This window comes from Chiloscyllium plagiosum, unplaced genomic scaffold, assembly GCF_037043375.1.
Source record: "Chiloscyllium plagiosum isolate Xiang-an unplaced genomic scaffold, Cpla_swu_hap1 HiC_scaffold_35, whole genome shotgun sequence".
Taxonomy (NCBI): Eukaryota; Metazoa; Chordata; class Chondrichthyes; order Orectolobiformes; family Hemiscylliidae; genus Chiloscyllium; species Chiloscyllium plagiosum.
The window spans coordinates 30,286,448-30,307,630 of record NW_028270173.1 but is presented as its reverse complement, the minus strand read 5'-3'; the positions used below and the strand labels follow the sequence as shown (position 1 = coordinate 30,307,630).

The following is a 21,183-nucleotide window of genomic DNA, read 5'->3' as shown; positions in this document are numbered from 1 at the left end:
GAGTATTCCATCGCACTGCTGACTTGTGCCTTTGAGATGGTGGAGTCAGGAGGTGAGTAACAGCACGGAAACAGACCCTTCGGTCCAACCAGTCCATGCCGACCATTATCCCAAATCAAACTAGTCCCAGCTGCTTGTATTTGGCCGATATCCCTCTAAACCTTTCCTAATCATTGACTTAGCCAAATGTCTTTTAAATGCAACTCTACCTGCACCTGTTCCTCTGGAGGTTCATCCCATACACGGACCACTCTCTGTGTAAAAATGTTGCCCCTCAACATTTCTGTTTAAATCTTTATCCTCTCACCTTAAAAATATGCCCCCTAGTTTTGAATTCCCCCACTCTAAGGAAAAGAACTTTGCTATTCACCTTATCTATGTCCCTCATGATCTAATAAACCTCGATAATATCACCCTTCAATCGCCTACCTTCCAATGAAAAGACTCCCAGTCGATCCAACCTCTCCTTATAGCTTAAACCCTCCATTCCCAACAACATCCTGCGAACTATTTTCTGAGCCCTCTCCAGCTTAATGATATCCTTCCTGTAACAGGGCGACCGGAACTGGATATAGTGCTCCAGAAGAGGCTTCACTTTTTTTTATTTCAAAATATTACTTTATTCATAAAATAATTTGATGGTCTGTACAGTTGGTCATGCCATACATACGTAAACATTTACATTCAAAGATCAGAATTTATCATTTTTATATACAGGTCGTACGTTTATCAATCATATGCCCATATAATTAGCTGAGGCGTCAGCAGAGCCCAAATGACTGCATGGGCCCCCTGTTCTTCGTTAGGCAGGCAGACTTTACACAGTGGTCTTTCCCCACCGCGCCTTGGCGGCAGCTGCCCCAAGCTTCAGCGCGTCCCTCAACACGTAGTCCTGGACCATGGAATGTGCCAGTCTGCAGCACTCAGTCGGGGTCAACTCCTTCAGCTGGAAGATCAGCAGGTTTCGGACCACCCAGAGCACGTCCTTCACCGAGTTGATGATCCTCCAGGCACAGTTGATGTTCGTCTCGGTGTGCGTCCCGGGGAACAGACCGTAGAGCACGGAGTCCCGCGTCACGGCGCTGCTCGGGACGAACCTCGACAAACACCACTGCATTCCTCTCCAGACTTCCTCTGCATAGGCACATTCCGGAAGGAGGTGTGTGACGGTCTCGTCCCCCCCGCAGCCGCTTCGAGGGCAGCGTGCGGTGCGGCTGAGAGTCCGGGCGTGCATAAAGGATCTCACAGGCAGAGCCCTTCTCACCACCAGCCAAGCCATGTCTTGGTGCTTGTTGGAAAGTTCTGGCGATGAGGCATTCTGCCAAATGGCTTTGACAGTCTGCTCAGGGAACCGCTCGATAGGATCCGCCCTCTCCTTTTCCCGAAGGGTCTCAAGGACACTACGTGTTGACCACTTCCTGATGGACTTGTGGTCAAAGGTATTTTTCTTCATAAACTTCTCCACGAAGGACAGGTGATACAGAACGGTCCAACTACTCGGAGCGTTCCGCAGCAGCGAGGTCAGGCCCATCCTTCGCAACACCGGGGACAGGTAGAACCTCAGTACGTAGTGACACTTGGTGTTTGCGTACTGGGGATCCAAGCACAGCTTGATGCAGCTACACACAAAGGTGGCCATCAGGGTGAGGGTGGCATCGGGTGTATTTTTTCCCCCGTTGCCCAGATCTTTGTACAGCGAGTCCCTTCGGACCCGGTCCATCTTTGACCTCCATATAAACTGGAAGATGGCCCGGGTGACTGCAGCGGCACAGGTTCTGGGAATAGGCCAGACCAGTGCCACGTATAACAGCAATGACAGTGCCTCACACCTGATGACTAGGTTTTTTCCCGCGATGGAGAGCGACCGTAGCTTCCATCTGCCCAGTTTCTGCCTCACTTTGCTGATACGCTCCTCCCAAGACTTGGCGCACGCCCCAGCCCCCCCGAACCAAATACCCAGCACCTTCAGGTGGTCGGTCCTGACGGTGAAGGGGATCAAGGATTGGTCGGCCCAGTTCCCGAAGAGCATGGCCTTGCTCTTGCCTCGGTTGACCTTGGCCCCCGAGGCCCGTTCGAACTGGTCACATATGCACATGAGTCTGCGCACGGACAGCGGATCCGAGCAGAAAACGGCGACGTCATCCATGTACAGGGAGGCCTTAACCTGCAGGCCCCCGCTGCCAGGAATATTCACCCCTCTCAGACTCGCATCCTTCCTGATGGACTCGGCAAATGGCTCTATGCAGCACACAAACAAGGCAGGAGAGAGAGGGCAGCCCTGCCTGACTCCAGATCTGACTGGGAAGCTATCTGATTCCCACCCATTGATTGAGACTGCACTGACAATGTTGGTGTAGAGCAGTCTGATCCAATTGCAGATTCCCTCCCCAAAGCCCATTTTGGAGAGAACATCTCTCATATACCTGTGTGATATCCTGTCAAAGGCTTTCTCCTGGTCCAGGCTGATCAGGCAGGTGTCCACCCCCCTGTCCTGCACGTAGGCGATCATATCCCTGAGGAGTGCGAGACTCTCAGCGATCTTCCTGCCCGGTACAGCACAGGTTTGGTCAGGGTGAATCACCGACCCCAGAGCAGACCTGACCCGGTTGGTGATTACCTTTGACAGAATTTTGTAATCCGCATTCAATAGTGAGATCGGTCTCCAATTTTTGAGTTCCTCCCTCTCCCCCTTCCGCTTGTAGATGAGGGTGATGATGCCTTTCCTCATGGATTCACTCATGGTACCTGCCCGAAACATACTGACATACACCTCCAGCAGGTCCTGGCCAATCAAGTCCCACAGAGCGGAATAGAGCTCGACCGGTAAGCCGTCACTTCCGGGAGTCTAAGACCTCCGTGATAGAGGACAGGAACGACTGGGAGGCCGCGTTGTCGGTTGGCTTCTCGTCATACAGACTGGCATAGAAGGATTTACTGATCCTCATGACGTCAGCCTGAGATGACGTTATCGAGCCATCTTCTTCCTTCAGGCTGCTGAGCACGGAGCTCTCTTTGTGCACCTTCTGGAAGAAGAAACGTGAGCACGTCTCGTCCTGCTTCACCGAGCGGACCCTGGACCGGAAGATTATCTTGGAGGCCTCCGAGGCAAAGAGTGAGGCTTGCTGGCCCTTCAACTCCTTGAGGTCCTCCGTGACATCCACCCCCATCGTCTGCAGCAGGAGCAGGTTCTGCATACTTTCCTGGAGCTGGGACAGTTTTCCCCGCCTCTCTCTCGCCTCCTGAACATCTTTGAGGATGAAGAACCTCTTGATGTTCTCTTTTACTGTTTCCCACCAGTCTGCTGGGGACTCAAAGAGGGGCTTCATGGTTTTCCAACCTGCGTAGTCCCTCTTGAGCTCCTCAGTGTTTCCTGGAGTCAACAGCTTTGTGTTCAGCTTCCACGTTCCCTTACCAGCCCGCTGCTCGTCCTGTAGGTGACAGTCGGCCAGCAGGAGGCAGTGGTCGGAGAAGAACACCGGCTTGACGTCGGTGGATCTGACCGAGAACGTTCGGGACACAAACAGGTAATCTATCCTTGAGCGGATAGACCCGTCTGCCCGTGACCAGGTGTATCTACGCTGCGCTCCGTCTGCAGGGGCGCTGAAGACGTCGTGCAGCTTGGCATCTTTTACCGTGTCCATCAGGGCTCTGGACGTGGTGTCCAGTTTACTGTCCCCCCCACCGGATCGTCCATCTGCATCAATGATACAGTTGAAGTCTCCGGCCAGAATGACCGGCCTGGACGTAGCCAGCAACAGTGGAAGCTGCTGCAGGACGGCCAACCGTTCCCTCTTACCCACTGGGGCGTACACATTAATCAGTCTCAGGGGAGCATTCCTGTACATGATGTCGGCGACGAGGAGGCGCCCACCCACCACCTCCTTAACCTCGGAGATGGTGAAGTTGCCTCCTCTCAACAGGATACCCAGGCCGGAGGCGCGGCTATCGTTGCCCCCCGACCAAACTGACGGCCCATGGGCCCACAAGCTCGACCATCTCCTGTAGCTGCTGAGGTGCGGTATCCCACACTCCTGCAGGAACAGGACGTCGGCTTTAACGTTGGCCAGGAAGGCCATCGTAGAAACACATCACGTAGCCGATTTGATGCTACACACATTGATGCTGGCAATTTTTATCCCCAGTTCACGAGGTTACAAGTGTCCATTTGCTGCTGGTCTTGCCCCTCTGGGGTAGCTGTGTGCATCCCCGTGGTGACGGCAAACTGCTGGACCATCCCAGGGCTGAGGTCGCTGTCCGGCTCCACGCTGGAGCCATTTCCCCGCTCTGGTGTCTTCGGGTCGGGCCCAGGGTCCGCACCGGCCAGTTCTCCATCTGACAGTGGGGCTGTCACAGGACCGCTGCTCGCAGTTACCTGGAGCTGTGGGCCGGTGGGTACCTCTTGGTTCTCACCGGGTGGGGGGAGGCCTTTACCCATCCCCTCAGAGGGATGGTCTTTCCCTGTTTGGGCGGTGCTGCCCTCCTTTTTCCCCACGACGCTCTGTCTCTTCCTCTGGTGACGACCCTCCTTGCGCCCGTCCTCACCGTTGGAAGAGCTGCCTGTATCCTCGTCGTGTAGGTGTCGCTTCCCCCCTCGCTGGGTGGCTTTGGGAGGTTTCCTCTTCCTGCTTTTCACGGTAATCCAATCCTCTGCTTCCTTTGATCCCTCCTCTTCCATTTCCTCCGTCTGTCCTGAAGGAGCTTGGATTGGTTGCTGCATCTCCCCGCTGTCTGCCGTCTGCTCCGCTACAGCCTGCCCTTCCTTCTGGGTGCCTCCAGACACCGTTCCCGTGCTGTTTTGTGGTACCTTGCTGGTCTTGGGCGGTCCACGGCTCGTGTTGCCACCTCCGGCCATCTGTGCGTAGGTGGCGGCCCCTCGTCTTGGGCAGGCCTTGTACATGTGGCCCGCCTCTCCGCACAGATTACAGTTCTTGGCCTCACTAACATCTTGTACAACCGCAATATGACATCCCAACTCCTGTACTCAGTTGCCTAAGCAAAGAAGGTAAGTGTGCTAAATGTCTTCTTTACCGCCCTGTCTATATGTGACACAAACTTCCAGGAATTGTGTACCTGAACCCCTGGCTCTCTCTGTTCTACAACACCATCCAGAGCCCTCTCATTGTATAATCCTGCCCTTGTTTGTTTTACCAAAATACAGTACCTTAATTTATGCAAATTAAACTCAATCTGCCACTCCTCAGCCTATAGACCCAATTGATCAAGATCTCTTTGTAATCTTAGGTAACCTTCTTCACTGACCACTGTAATAACTAATTTTGGTGTCATCTGCAAGCTTACTAACCATGCCTCTTGTATCCTCATCTCAAAATCGTTTGTATAAATGACAAACAAAAGTGGACCCAGTACCGATCCCTGTGAAACACCACCTCCAGTCCGATAAAGAACACCTCCACCGTCACTCTGTCTCCTACCATAAAGCTAATGTCTTCCTTTTGTATTGTAAGAATCTGTAACTTTCCAATAGAGATGTCTAGATGATTGCAGAATATGTTGCTGGGCTCGGTTCTTCGAGAAGTCAGTGGTGGATGAGTGCGTTGAAGCCAACAAGGTCCTCTCTCTCTTTCTCCAGGTTCACCTGTGTGAAGTGGACAGCCCTCAGGATTTGGAGAGCCTGGGTTTCCCCCTCAGCATCCGCAAAGGGCACCCCCTCATGGTAGCGGTGAAAATGCTGCGCTCGGACGCCACAAAGAATGCCAGGTTCCTCACTCCCCTCCTCTGTGTACCACACCAGGCTTGGTTCAGCTCTCCTCTAGCTATTAAAGTCCTCTGTCCTTTTTAGATTTCACGGCTGGGTTTGGGTCCCCTCCCAGTGGATTTTTTTCTTAGTTCACAGGACATAGGGTTCTCTGGATAGGCCCAGTATTTATTGCCCGTCTCTAATGGCCGAGAGGGCAGTTAAGAGTCAACCACATTGCTGTGGGTCTGGAGTCACATGTAGGCCGGACCAGGTAAGGATGGCAGATTTGCTTCCCTGAAGGGCATCAGTGAACCAGATGGAGTTTTCCAACAGTCGGCCATGGTCATCATTAGACACTGAATTCCAGATTTTTATTGAATTCAAATTCCACCATCTGCAGTGACGGGATTTGAACCGGGGTCCCCAGAACATTAGCTGGATATCCAGAATAATAGTCTGGCGATAATCCCACCAGGCCATCGCAGCAGCGATTCCACACAGGGATATCCTTTCCAAACATGAGCCAGTACAGGCATTATGGGCCCAATGGCCTCTTTATGTGATAATTATCGAAAATGTTGTCTTCCGTGAGTCCCTTGGAGCACTCAAACCTGTTTTGCCACTGAATGAGATCATGGCTGGTCTGAGACCCCGCTCCCTGTGGCGTCATACAGCACAAGAGCAGACCCTTCAGTCCAACCAGTCCACGCCGAACCCAATCCCAGATTAAACTAGTCCCAGCTGCCTGCTCCAGGCCCACATCCCTCCACACTTTTCCTGTTCACGTACTTATCCAAATGTCTCTTGTACATTGTAGCTGTACCTGCATCCACCACTTCCTCTGGAAGTTCACTCCACACGTGAACCACCCTCTGACCTTTGCCCCTCGTGTCTTTTTATAAATCTCTCCCCCCTCACCTTAAAAATGTGCCCCGTACTCTTGAAATCCCCCATCCCAGGGTAAAAAAACAACTACCATTTACTCTATTTATACCCCTCCTGATTTTATAAACTTTTATCAGGCTGCCTCTCAAACTCCTAAGCTCCCATGAAAAAAATTACCCAACCTATCCAGCCTTTCCTTATAATTCAAACCTTCCATGCCGGCAGCATCCTGGTAAATCTCTTCTGTACCCTCTCAAGCTTAATAATATCCTTCCTATAAAGTACAAAGAACAAAGAAAATTTACAGCCCAGGAACAGGCCCTTCAGCCCTCCAAGCCTGAGCTGATCCAAATGTACTGTCTAAACCTGTCGGTCAATTCCTGAGCATCTGTATCCCTCTGCTCCCCACCTACTCATGCATCTGTCCAGATGCTTCTTAAATGACTTTACCGTGCCTGCCTCTACCACCTCTGCTGGCAACGCGTTCCAAATGCCCACCACCCTCTGTGTGAAGTACTTGCCGCGTGTATTCCCCCTTAAACTTTCCACCTCTCACCTTGAACGCGTGACCTCTCGTTATTGGACCCCTCACCCTGGCAAAAAAGCTTATCTCAATCTACCCTGTCTATACCCTTCATGATTTTATAAACCTCAATCAGGTCCCCCCTCAATCTCCTTTTTTTCTAGTGAAAATAAACCTAACCTACACAACATTTCTTCATAGCTAGCACCTTCCATACCAGGCAACATCCTCGTAAACCTTCCCTGCGCCCTCTCCAAAGCGTCCACATCCTTTTGGTAATGTGGCGACCAGAACTGTACATAGTATTCTAAATGCGGCCGAACCAATGTCTTGTACAGCTGGGCGAAGGAATCCAAAGGTATTGCCAATCACAGTTTTGAAACTAACAAATGATCTGACATCAATTGTCACTTTGAGTAGGGCATGTTCTGAATCTTTGCCACCCTTGACCTTTGACATGTTGCTCTAACAGGTGACCCTTGACCCCTTTACCCAATGCAAATGCTTCTCAGTTTTCAGTTCAGCAATTTCAATCAGAGTCATACAGCACAGAAACAGACCATTCGGTCCACACTGACCAGATCTCCTAACCTAATCTAGTCCCATTTGCCAGCACTTGGCCCATATCCCTCCAAACCCTTCCTAGTCATATACCCATCCAGATGCCTTTTAAATGTTGTAATTGTACCAGCCTCCACCACTTCCTCTGGCAGCTCATTCCATACACGCACCGCCCTCTGGGTGAAAAGGTTGCCCCTTAGGTCCCTTTCCCCCCTTACCTTAAACCTATGCTCTCTACATTGGGATTTCCTTTCCCTGGGAAAAAGACCTTGGCTATTCACTTTCACGTGAGAGAGTGAACAGCCTTTGCTGAGCTTCCAACCCCAAATTCTCTCAATCGTCAGAACTGCCATCATCCCGTTTCCCACTCTCTGATCTCCTGAGCTGGGATTGTTTTTAACTTATTGAGGAGGGATGCAATGGCACTGGATGTAGTTCATTCGATTCATTCCAGAGACAGAATGCTTGTCTTATGCTGAGAGATTGAGGTTCTACACTCACTAGAGTTTGGAAGAATGACAGAAGGTCTAATTGAGGTATCTTTGGCACCCAGGATCTAACTTCCATCAGGTCCCATTCGCCGATCATCACCCCCACCCCGATCTCCGACTCCACCCACTCCCGAGGACCCGATTTTAAAATCCGAAACCTTTATTTCTCAAAGCCCGCTGTAACCTCCCAATCTCCTCTTGCAGCCCCCGAGATATCTGCAGCCCCTTTAATCCTGGACCCCTCAACCCATGCCTTCAGCTGGTGAGGTCTAGACTCTGCGATTCCCTCTCTCAAACTGCCTCTTCTCCTCGAAGACCCTCCTGAAATCTAACTTTTTCTCTTTCACTTATTCACGGCACGCGGATTGGGTCTGCATTTTATCCCCAGGATCTTACTTCGGTCTCCTGTCCGAAGGTCTCCTGCTGTGGTTCAGTGACAAATTGCTGTCCGCGTATTCCCACCCTGAAATGCCTGCTTGAAGATGTGCCGGTAATTGTCGGCACTCTTGCAGAGGTGGGGAGGGGGGGCGCTACTGAAGATGGGAGCGCAATTGATCCATCGCTTTAATGTCCGCAGGAACGACTTCCTCAAGGAAGTGAAGATCATGTCGCGGCTAAAGGATCCCAACATTATCCGGCTGTTGGGTGTGTGCGTACGCGATGATCCGCTCTGCATGATAACGGAGTACATGGAGAATGGAGACCTCAATCAGTTCCTGGCCAACCACGAGCTGGCGGAGAAGACCTCGAGTTCTAGCGACGTCCCCACCATCAGGTCAGAGCTGACACGGGCAAGGGAGGAACGAGCATGTAGTCACTGCAGGGTGCCTCCCTCTTATTGAGGAGCGTCATGATTCGGAGATGCCGGTGTCGGACTGGGGTGGACAAAGTTAAAAATCCCACAACACCAGGTTATAGTCCGACAGGTTTAGTTGGAAGCACTAGCTTTCGGAGCGCTGCTCCTTCATCAGGACAACCCACAACCACCTGACGAAGGAGCGTCGCTCCGAAAGCTTCCAATTAAACCTGTCGGACTATAACTTGGTGTTGTGGGATTGTTTTAACTTATTGAGGAGGGATGTAATGGCACTGGATGTAGTTCATTTGATTCATTCCAGAGACAGAATACTTGTCTTATGCTGAGAGATTGAGGTGCTACACTCACTAGAGTTTAGAAATGCAAAACTTGCGCCCACACCTCCCCCCTTACTTCCCTCCATGGCCCCAAGGGATCCTTCCATATCCGCCACAAATTCACCTGCACCTCCACGCACATCATTTATTGCATCCGCTGCACCCGATGTGGCTTCCTCTATATTGGGGAGACAGGCCACCTACTTGCGTAACGTTTCAGAGAACCCCTTTGGGACACCTGGACCAACCAACCCAACCACCCCGTGGCTCAACACTTCAACTCCCCCTCCCACTCCATTAAGGACATGCAGGTCCTTGGACTCCTCCATCGCCAGACCATAGCAACACAACGGTTGGAGGAAGAGCGCCTCATCTTCCGCCTAGGAACCCTCCAACCACAAGGGATGAACTAAGATTTCTCCAGTTTCCTCATTTCCCCTCTCCCCACCTTGTCTCAGTCAAATCCCTCGAACTCAGCACCGCCTTCCTAACCTGCAATCTTCTTCCTGACCTCTCCGCCCCCACCCCCACTCCAGCCTATCACCCTCACCTTGACCTCCTTCCACCTATCGCATTTCCAACGCCCCTCCCCCAAGTCCCTCCTCCCTACCTTTTATCATACAGATACTGTGGTACTGTGGCTACGGGACATTCTGTCGGGAGCAACTCATCTCCTGACGCTCCTGGGGCAGCCCACCATCTACATGGCACACGTCAGGAATACCCCTCACTTGCCCCAGATGGGTGCATCCCCAACAACACTCAAGAAGCTCGACACCTTCCAGAGTAACGTTTGGTCAACACGCCACTCACCACTTCAAATATCACACACCCCCCCCCCCCATCCCCCACAAAATGCAGAATAGCAGCAATTTATACTGTCTGCAGGAAGCACTGCAAAAAAACAGACCAAGACTTCTTCAACAGCGCCTTCCAACCCCGACAGCTTCCACTATCCAGAAGGACAAAGCTGGGGGGAATGAAACACCACAATGTGCATGTTCCCCAACAAGTCACCATTTGCAATTGTTCTGCTGTTGCTTTGCCATCACTGAGTGAAAATCCTGGAACTCCCTCCGTAAAGGCCGTAAGAAGTGGGAACAGGAGTGGGCCACTCAGCCCCTCTTCCCTGCCCGACCATTCAATAGGATCACAGCCCATCCAGCATTCCTCACGGCCACTCTCCTGACCTTCCCCCTCCATTCCCCTCCATATCTGGAATCTATCTCAGCCGTAAATATACACAAGTACTCTGCTCCATAACTCTCTCTGTGGCAAAGACTCGTAACCAGCTGAGAGAAGAAATTCCTCCTCATCTCAGTCCTAAATTAGTGGCCATTCATAATGAGACCATACGCTGTGGTACTTTGAGGCGTAACACTCGCTCAGCATTTAACCTGTGAGGCCCCCCAGGAATCCCACGTTTCAATGAATTCTCGTAGACTCATGAGTACAGTCCCAAGCTGTTTAGCATTCAATTAAAAGACAATCCTTCCATACCAGGGATTATCCGAGAGGATTTTTCTGTGATCGGCCTCTGATAAAATCATATCTTTCCATAAATAGGGAGACCAAAACTGCTCACAGTGCTCCACACACTGTCTCCCCGTCACACTGACACACAGTACACCACACTGTCTCACCATCACTGACACACAGTACACCACATACTGTCTCCCCATCACACCGCCCCACAGTGCTCCACACACTGTCTCCCCATCACACTGACCCACAGTGCACCACACACTGTCTCACCATCACTGACACACAGTGCACCACATACTGTCTCCCCATCACACTGACCCACAGTGCACCACACACTGTCTCACCATCACTGACACACAGTGCACCACACACTGTCTCCCTATCACACTGACCCACAGTGCTGCACACACTGTCTCACCGTCACACTGACCCACAGTGTTCCACACACTGTCTCACCATCACACTGACCCACAGTGCACCACACACTGTCTCACCATCACACTGACCCACAGTGCACCACACACTGTCTCACCGTCACACTGACCCACAGTGTTCCACACACTGTCTCCCTATCACACTGACACACAGTGCACCACATACTGTCTCACCATCACACTGACCCACAGTGCTCCACACACTGTCTCACCATCACACTGACCCACAGTGCACCACACACTGTCTCACCATCACACTGACCCACAGTGCACCACACACTGTCCCACCATCACACTGACCCACAGTGTTCCACACGCTTTCTTACCGTCACACTGACACACAGTGCACCACACACTGTCTCACCATCACACTGACCCACAGTCCACCACACACTGTCTCACCATCACACTGACCCACAGTGCACCACACACTGTCTCACCATCACACTGACACACAGTGCACCACACACTGTCCCACCATCACACTGACCCACAGTGTTCCACATGCTTTCTTACCGTCACACTGACACACAGTGCACCACACACTGTCTCACCATCACACTGACCCACAGTGCACCACACACTGTCCCACCATCACACTGACCCACAGTGTTCCACATGCTTTCTTACCGTCACACTGACACACAGTGCACCACACACTGTCTCACCATCACACTGACCCACAGTGCACCACACACTGTCTCACCATCACACTGACCCACAGTGCACCACACACTGTCCCGCCATCACACTGACCCACAGTGTTCCACACACTGTCTCACCGTCACACTGACCCACAGTGCTCCACACACTGTCTCACCGTCACACTGACCCACAGTGCTCCACACACTGTCTCACCATCACACTGACCCACAGTGCTCCACACACTGTCTCATCATCACACTGACCCACAGTGCTCCACACACTGTCTCACCGTCACACTGACCCACAGTGCACCACACACTGTCTCACCATCACAGTGACCCACAGTTCACCACACACTGACTCACCATCACACTGACACACAGTGCACCACGCACTGTCTCACCATCACTGACACACAGTGCACCACACACTGTCTCACCATCACTGACACACAGTGCACCACACACTGTCTCACCATCACACTGACCCACAGTGATCCACACACTGTCTCCCCATCACACTGACCCACAGTGCACCACACACTGTCTCACCATCACACTGACCCACAGTGCCCCACACACTGTCTCACCGTCACACTGACCCACAGTGCACCACACACTGTCTCACCGTCACACTGACCCACAGTGCTCCACACACTGTCTCACCGTCACACTGACCCACAGTGCTCCACACACTGTCTCACCATCACACTGACCCACAGTGCTCCACACACTGTCTCACCGTCACACTGACCCACAGTGCTCCACACACTGTCTCACCATCACACTGACCCACAGTGCTCCACACACTGTCTCACCATCACACTGACCCACAGTGCACCACACACTGTCTCCCCATCACACTGACACACAGTGCACCACACACTGTCTCACCATCACACTGACCCACAGTGCCTCAAACACTGTCTCACCATCACACTGACCCACAGTGTTCCACACACTGTTTCACCATCACACTGACCCACAGTGCTCCACACACTGTCTCACCATCACACTGACCCACAGTGCTCCACACACTGTCTCACCATCACACTGACCCACAGTGTTCCACACACTGTCTCATTGTCACTGACACACAGTGTTCCACACACTGTCTCAACATCACACTGACCCACAGTGATCCACACACTGTCTCCCCATCACACTGACCCACAGTGCACCACACACTGTCTCCCCATCACACTGACTCACAGTCCACCACACACTGTCTCACCATCACACTGACCCACAGTGCTCCACACACTGTCTCACCATCACACTGACCACAGTGATCCACACACTGTCTCCCCATCACACTGACCCACAGTGTTCCACACACTGTCTCCCCATCACACTGACCCACAGTGTTCCACACACTGTCTCCCCATCACACTGACCCACAGTTCACCACACACTGTCTCCCCATCACACTGACCCACAGTGCTCCACACACTGTCTCACCATCACACTGACCCACAGTGTTCCACACACTGTCTCACCATCACACTGACCCATAGTGCCCCACACACTGTCTCACCATCACACTGACCCACAGTCCACCACACACTGTCTCACCGTCACACTGACCCACAGTGCTCCACACACTGTCTCATTGTCACTGACCCACAGTGTTCCACACACTGTCTCCCCGTCACACTGACCCACAGTGCTCCACACACTGTCTCCCCATCACACTGACCCACAGTGTTCCACACACTGTCTCCCCGTCACACTGACCCACAGTGTTCCACACACTGTCTCCCTGTCACACTGACCCACAGTGTTCCACACACTGTCTCCCCGTCACACTGACCCACAGTGTTCCACACACTGTCTCACCATCACACTGACCCACAGTGCACCACACACTGTCTCCCCATCACACCGACCCACAGTGCTCCACACATTGTCACACCGTCACACTGACCCACAGTGCACCACACACTGTCTCACCATCACTGACCCACTGTGCACCACATACTGTCTCCCCATCACACTGACCCACAGTGCTCCACACACTGTCTCCCCGTCACTGACACACAGTTCTCCACATGCTGTCTCATTGTCACTGACCCACAGTGCTCCACACACTGTCTCACCATCACACTGACCCACAGTGCTCCACACGCTGTCTCACCGTCACACTGACCCACAGTGCCCCACACACTGTCTCACCGTCACACTGACCCACAGTGTTCCACACACTGTCTCCCCATCACACTGACCCACAGTGCCCCACACACTGTCTCCCCATCGCACTGACCCACAGTGCCCCACACACTGTCTCACCGTCACACTGACCCACAGTGCTCCACACACTGTCTCCCCATCACACTGACTCACAGTGCCCCACACACTGTCTCACCGTCACACTGACCCACAGTGCTGCACACACTGTCTCACCGTCACACTGACCCACAGTGCTCTACACACTGTCTCACCATCACACTGACCCACAGTGCTCCACACGTTGCCCATCACATTGACCCACAGTGCTCCACACACTGTCTCCCCGTCACTGACACACAGTTCTCCACACGCTGTCTCATTTTCACTGACCCACAGTGTTCCACACACTGTCTCACCATCACACTGACCCACAGTGCTCCACACGCTGTCTCACCGTCACACTGACCCATAGTGCCCCACACACTGTCTCACCGTCACACTGACCCACAGTGCTCCACACACTGTCTCCCCGTCACACTGACCCACAGTGCCCCACACACTGTCTCACCGTCACACTGACCCACAGTGCTCCACACACTGTCTCACCATCACACTGACCCACAGTGCTCCACATACTGTCTCACCATCACACTGACCCACAGTGTTCCACACACTGTCTCATTGTCACTGACCCAGTGTTCCACACACTGTCTCCCCGTCACACTGACCCACAGTGCACCACACACTGTCTCACCGTCACACTGACACACAGTACACCACACACTGTCTCACCATCACACTGACCCACAGTGCTCCACACACTGTCTCACCATCACAATGACCCACAGTGTTCCACACACTCTCTCCCCGTCACACTGACCCACAGTGTTCCACACACTCTCTCACCATCACACTGACCCACAGTGATCCACACACTGTCTCCCCATCACACTGACCCACAGTGATCCACACACTGTCTCCCCATCACACTGACCCACAGTGCACCACACACTGTCTCCCCATCACACTGACTCACAGTCCACCACACACTGTCTCCCCATCACACTGACCCACAGTGTTCCACACAGTGTCTCATCGTCACACTGACCCACAGTGCTCCACACACAGTCTCCCCATCACACTGACCCACAGTCCACTACACACTGTCTCACCATCACACTGACCCACAGTGCTCCACACACTGTCTCATTGTCACTGACCCACAGTGTTCCACACACTGTCTCCCCGTCACACTGACCCACAGTGCTCCACACACTGTCTCCCCATCACACCGACCCACAGTGTTCCACACACTGTCTCACCATCACTCTGACCCACAGTGTTCCACACACTGTCTCACCATCACACTGACCCACAGTGCACCATATACTGTCTCCCCATCACACCGACCCACAGTGCTCCACACACTGTCTCACCGTCACACTGACCCACAGTGCACGACACACTGTCTCACCATCACTGACCCACAGTGCACCACATACTGTCTCACCATCACACCGACCCACAGTGCACCACATACTGTCTCACCATCACTGACCCACAGTGCACCACACACTGTCTCACCATCACTGACCCACAGTGCACCACATACTGTCTCACCATCACACTGACCCACAGTGCTCCACACACTGTCTCACCGTCACACTGACCCACAGTACTCCACACACTGTCTCCCCATCACATCGACCCACAGTGCTCCACACACTGTCTCACCGTCACACTGACCCACAGTGCACCACACACTGTCTCACCATCACTGACCCACAGTGCACCACATACTGTCTCCTCATCACACTGACCCACAGTGCTCCACACACTGTCTCCCCGTCACTGACACACAGTTCTCCACACAATGTCTCACCGTCACACTGACCCACAGTGCACCACACACTGTCTCCCCATCACACCGACCCACAGTGCTCCACACACTGTCTCACCGTCACACTGACCCACAGTGCACCACACACTGTCTCACCATCACACTGACCCACAGTGCACCACACACTGTCTCACCATCACTGACCCACAGTGCACCACACACTGTCTCCCCATCACACCGGCCCACAGTGCTCCACACACTGTCTCCCCGTCACTGACACACAGTTCTCCACACACTGTCTCATTGTCACTGACCCACAGTGTTCCACACACTGTCTCACCATCACACTGACCCACAGTGCTCCACACGCTGTCTCACCGTCACACTGACCCACAGTGCTCCACACACTGTCTCCCCGTCACACTGACCCACAGTGCTCCACACACTGTCTCCCCGTCACACTGACCCACAGTGCTCCACACACTGTCTCCCCATCACACTGACCCACAGTGCCCCACACACTGTCTCACCGTCACACTGACCCACAGTGCCCCACACACTGTCTCCCCGTCACACTGACCCACAGTGCCCCACACACTGTCTCCCCATCACACTGACCCACAGTGCTCCACACACTGTCTCCCCATCACACTGACCCACAGTGCCCCACACACTGTCTCACCATCACACTGACCCACAGTGCTGCACACACTGTCTCACCGTCACACCGACCCACAGTGCCCCACACACTGTCTCACCGTCACACTGACCCACAGTGCTGCACACACTGTCTCACCGTCACACTGACCCACAGTGCTCTACACACTGTCTCACCATCACACTGACCCACAGTGCTCCACACGTTGCCCATCACATTGACCCACAGTGCCCCACACACTGTCTGCCCATCACATTGACCCACAGTTACCACACACTGTCTCACCGTCACACTGACCCACAGTGCTCCACACGTTGCCCATCACACTGACCCACAGTGCTCCACACGTTGCCCATCACATTGACCCACAGTGCCCCACACACTGTCTGCCCATCACATTGACCCACAGTTACCACACACTGTCTGCCCATCACATTGACCCACAGTGCTCCACACGTTGCCCATCACATTGACCCACAGTTACCACACACTGTCTGCCCATCACATTGACCCACAGTGCTCCACACGTTGCCCATCACATTGACCCACAGTTACCACACACTGTCTGCCCATCACATTGACCCACAGTGCTCCACACACTGTCTCCCCGTCACTGACACACAGTTCTCCACACGCTGTCTCATTGTCACTGACCCACAGTGTTCCACACACTGTCTCACCATCACACTGACCCACAGTGCTCCACACGCTGTCTCACCGTCACACTGACCCACAGTGCCCCACACACTGTCTCACCGTCACACTGACCCACAGTGCTCCACACACTGTCTCCCCGTCACACTGACCCACAGTGTTCCACACACTGTCTCACCGTCACACTGACCCACAGTGCTCCACACACTGTCTCCCCATCATACTGACCCACAGTGCCCCACACACTGTCTCACCGTCACACTGACCCACAGTGCTGCACACACTGTCTCACCATCACACTGACCCACAGTGCTCTACACACTGTCTCACCGTCACACTGACCCACAGTGCTCCACACGTTGCCCATCACATTGACCCACAGTGCCCCACACACTGTCTGCCCATCACATTGACCCACAGTTACCACACACTGTCTGCCCATCACATTGACCCACAGTGCTCCACACGTTGCCCATCACATTGACCCACAGTTACCACACACTGTCTGCCCATCACATTGACCCACAGTGCTCCACACGTTGCCCATCACATTGACCCACAGTTACCACACACTGTCTGCCCATCACATTGACCCACAGTGCTCCACACACTGTCTCCCCGTCACTGACACACAGTTCTCCACACGCTGTCTCATTGTCACTGACCCACAGTGTTCCACACACTGTCTCACCATCACACTGACCCACAGTGCCCCATACACTGTCTCACCGTCACACTGACCCACAGTGCTCCACACACTGTCTCCCCGTCACACTGACCCACAGTGTTCCACACACTGTCTCACCGTCACACTGACCCACAGTGCTCCACACACTGTCTCACCATCACACTGACCCACAGTGCACCACACACTGTCTCACCATCACTGACCCACAGTGCACCACACACTGTCTCCCCATCACACCGGCCCACAGTGCTCCACACACTGTCTCCCCGTCACTGACACACAGTTCTCCACACACTGTCTCACCGTCACACTGACCCACAGTGCTGCACACACTGTCTCACCATCACACTGACCCACAGTGCTCTACACACTGTCTCACCGTCACACTGACCCACAGTGCTCCACACGTTGCCCATCACATTGACCCACAGTGCCCCACACACTGTCTGCCCATCACATTGACCCACAGTTACCACACACTGTCTGCCCATCACATTGACCCACAGTGCCCCACACACTGCCCATCACATTGACCCACAGTGCCCTACACACTGTCTGCCTATCACACTGACCCACAGTGCCCCACACACTGTCTGCCCATCACATTGACACAGTGCCCCACACACTGTCTGCCTATCACACTGACCCACAGTGTCCCACACACTGTCTGCCCATCACATTGACCCACAGTGCCCCACACACTGTCTGCCCATCACATTGACACAGTGCCCCACACACTGTCTGCCTATCACTCTGACCCACAGTGTCCCACACACTGTCTGCCCATCACATTGACCCACAGTGCCCCACACACTGTCTCACTGTCACATTGACCCATGCAAATCTACACGTGTAACTACACCACATGGACTGCAAGTAGCCAAAAGGGCAACTCGCCACCCTCTTGTTCCGGGCTATTGGGGAATCGCCATAATTTCTGGCCTCACCAGCTGCATCCAGGCTGTTCAGAGGTTGGCGACACGGTGGCTCAGTGGTTAGCACTGCTGCCTCACAGCACCAGGGACCTGGGTTTGATTCCCGCCTTGGGCAACTGTCTGTGTGGAGTTTGCACATTCTCCCCATGTCCTTTCGGTGCTCTGGTTTTCTCCCACAGTTCAAAGATGTGCATGTTACATGGATTGACTGTTGGAAATGCAGGGTTACAGGGGTCGGATAATGGGGGTGGGTCTGGGTAGGATGCTGTCAGTGGGCTTCCGATGGGCCGAAAGGCCTGCTTCCACTCTTGTCGGGATTCTATGATCCCGTTAACCTTTTTCTTAATAAAAAGGGCTCACTGTCTGTCATAATGTAACTAGTTTCGCTGCCTCTACAAAGGCCTACAATACAGAAACCCGAAATGTACACTGTGCTGGGCCTAGCAGCTTTTGACACAACGTCTCGGCAGTTCAGTTTGACCGCATTCTGTACCAAGAATGAAGTTCACCGTCTCCGTTCTCTTCCTGTCCCTCAGTTACCCCAGTCTGGTGCACCTGGCCAGTCAGATCGCCTCAGGAATGAAGTACTTAGCCTCCATGAACTTTGTGCACCGTGACCTGGCCACCCGCAACTGCCTGGTCGGCGAGAACTACACCATCAAGATCGCCGACTTCGGCATGAGCCGCAACTTGTACGCCGGAGATTACTACAGGATCCAGGGCCGTGCGGTGCTCCCCATCCGCTGGATGGCCTGGGAGAGCATCCTGCTGGTTAGTGGCCAACGCGATTGACGGAACCCCACCCTGCGTTTCCCCAGCATTCGGTCCGCGGTGTGGAGCGGTAGGGGGCAGGGGTGACGCACTTACTTATCGTGCCCCCCTGTAAAACAGACCCTATCCGTTGCGATCCATTGGCAGAATGCGTCAGCCTCCATCTTAGCAGAAGTTCGAAGCCATTCGGGCGAGAGGTGGAGTGAAGGGGAAGGAAAATCGGATTGAGAGGGAGAACAAAAAGGGACCCCGAAAGCAAACAGAGTAAGAGAAAGATTAAAATGGAAAATTGCCCTCTCATTGCACCTTTGCAATGACAAAGAAGAGGTTAAAATGTCCCTTTTGCATTGCATTAACAGTATTCACATCACTGAAACAAAATGTCCGCACGCTAGTTAATGCCAGACATAACTTTAACATTTGTCAGAAGGATACCAGAAAGTTTGTTTTATGTCTAAACTGGGATGCAAGTTTTCAAATAGGCGACACCAGTTCACACAAGGAGGGGTGCTGATTGGTTAGAGAATCATAAAGTCATACAGCACAGAAACTGACCAAACAGTTCATGCTGACCATAATCCCAAGCTAAACTAGCCCCACCTGCCTGCTCCTGGCCCCTATCCCTCCAAACCTTTCCTGTTATGTACTCACCTAATTGTCTTCTAAACATTTTAATCATACCCACATCCACCACTTCCTCTGGAAGTTCATTCCACAAGTGTTTAAAAAAAAGAGTTGCCCCTCATGTCTTTTTTTTTAAATCTTTCTCCCCTCACCTTAGAAACTTTCCCCCTCGTCTTGAAATTGCCTCACCCTTGGAAAAAGACAGCTGCCATTCACCTTATCTATACCCCTCATTATTTTGTAAACCTCTGTAAGGTCACCCCTCACACCACTGCTCCAGTGAAAACGCCCCAGCCTATCCAGCCTCCTCCCCTTAACTCAACCCCCCCCCCCCCTCCCCACTCCCAGCAACGTCTCCTCTGAACTCTGTCCAACTTGATCCTATAACCAGAACTGGACACAGTATTCCAGAAGAGGTCTCACCAACATCCTGTACAACCTCAACATGACATCCCAACTCCTGAACTCAAAGGGCTGAGCAATGAAGGCAAACGTGCTGAACACCTTCTTAACCGCCCTGTCTACATGTGACACAAACTTCAAAGAGTTATGAACCTGAACCTCTCGGTGTTTCTTTTCCGCGACACTACCGATCTTAATTGGGTAAGTCCTGCCTTTGTTGTTTTACCAAACCTCGCATTTATCCAAATTAAATTCCACCTGCCACGCCTCAGCCCATTGACCCAATTGAGCAAGATTTCTTTGTAACCTTAGATGACCTCCTTTGCTGGCCTCTATACCACCAGGAGGTGCAATGCTGTCAATGTGGTCACTCAGGTTGCATTTGTGATTTCCCTTCTCCCCATCCCCCACCCCCCCCACACCCCGCTGCAGGGAAAGTTCACCACTGGCAGCGACGTCTGGGCCTTCGGTGTCACCTTGTGGGAGATCCTGATGCTGTGCAAGGAGCAGCCTTACTACCACCTCACGGACGAGCTGGTCATCGAGAACGCTGGCGAGTTCTTCCGGGAGCAAGGCAAGCAGGTAAC

At 52.9% G+C, this 21,183-nt stretch overlaps 1 protein-coding gene across 6 annotated transcripts in view; it reads left to right on the top strand.

Annotated features, from left to right (window-relative positions):
• LOC122541334 (discoidin domain-containing receptor 2-like) overlaps positions 1-21,183 on the top strand; it is a 213,279-nt gene that overhangs the window by 184,827 nt on the left and 7,269 nt on the right. For all 6 annotated transcript variants that reach the window (XM_087979456.1, XM_087979457.1, XM_087979455.1 and 3 more), the window contains 4 exons: positions 5,591-5,718; positions 8,736-8,933; positions 19,336-19,570; positions 21,029-21,178. In XM_087979456.1, coding sequence (XP_087835582.1) covers positions 5,591-5,718; positions 8,736-8,933; positions 19,336-19,570; positions 21,029-21,178 — 711 coding nt within the window. The remainder of the gene's footprint in view (positions 1-5,590; positions 5,719-8,735; positions 8,934-19,335; positions 19,571-21,028; positions 21,179-21,183) is intronic.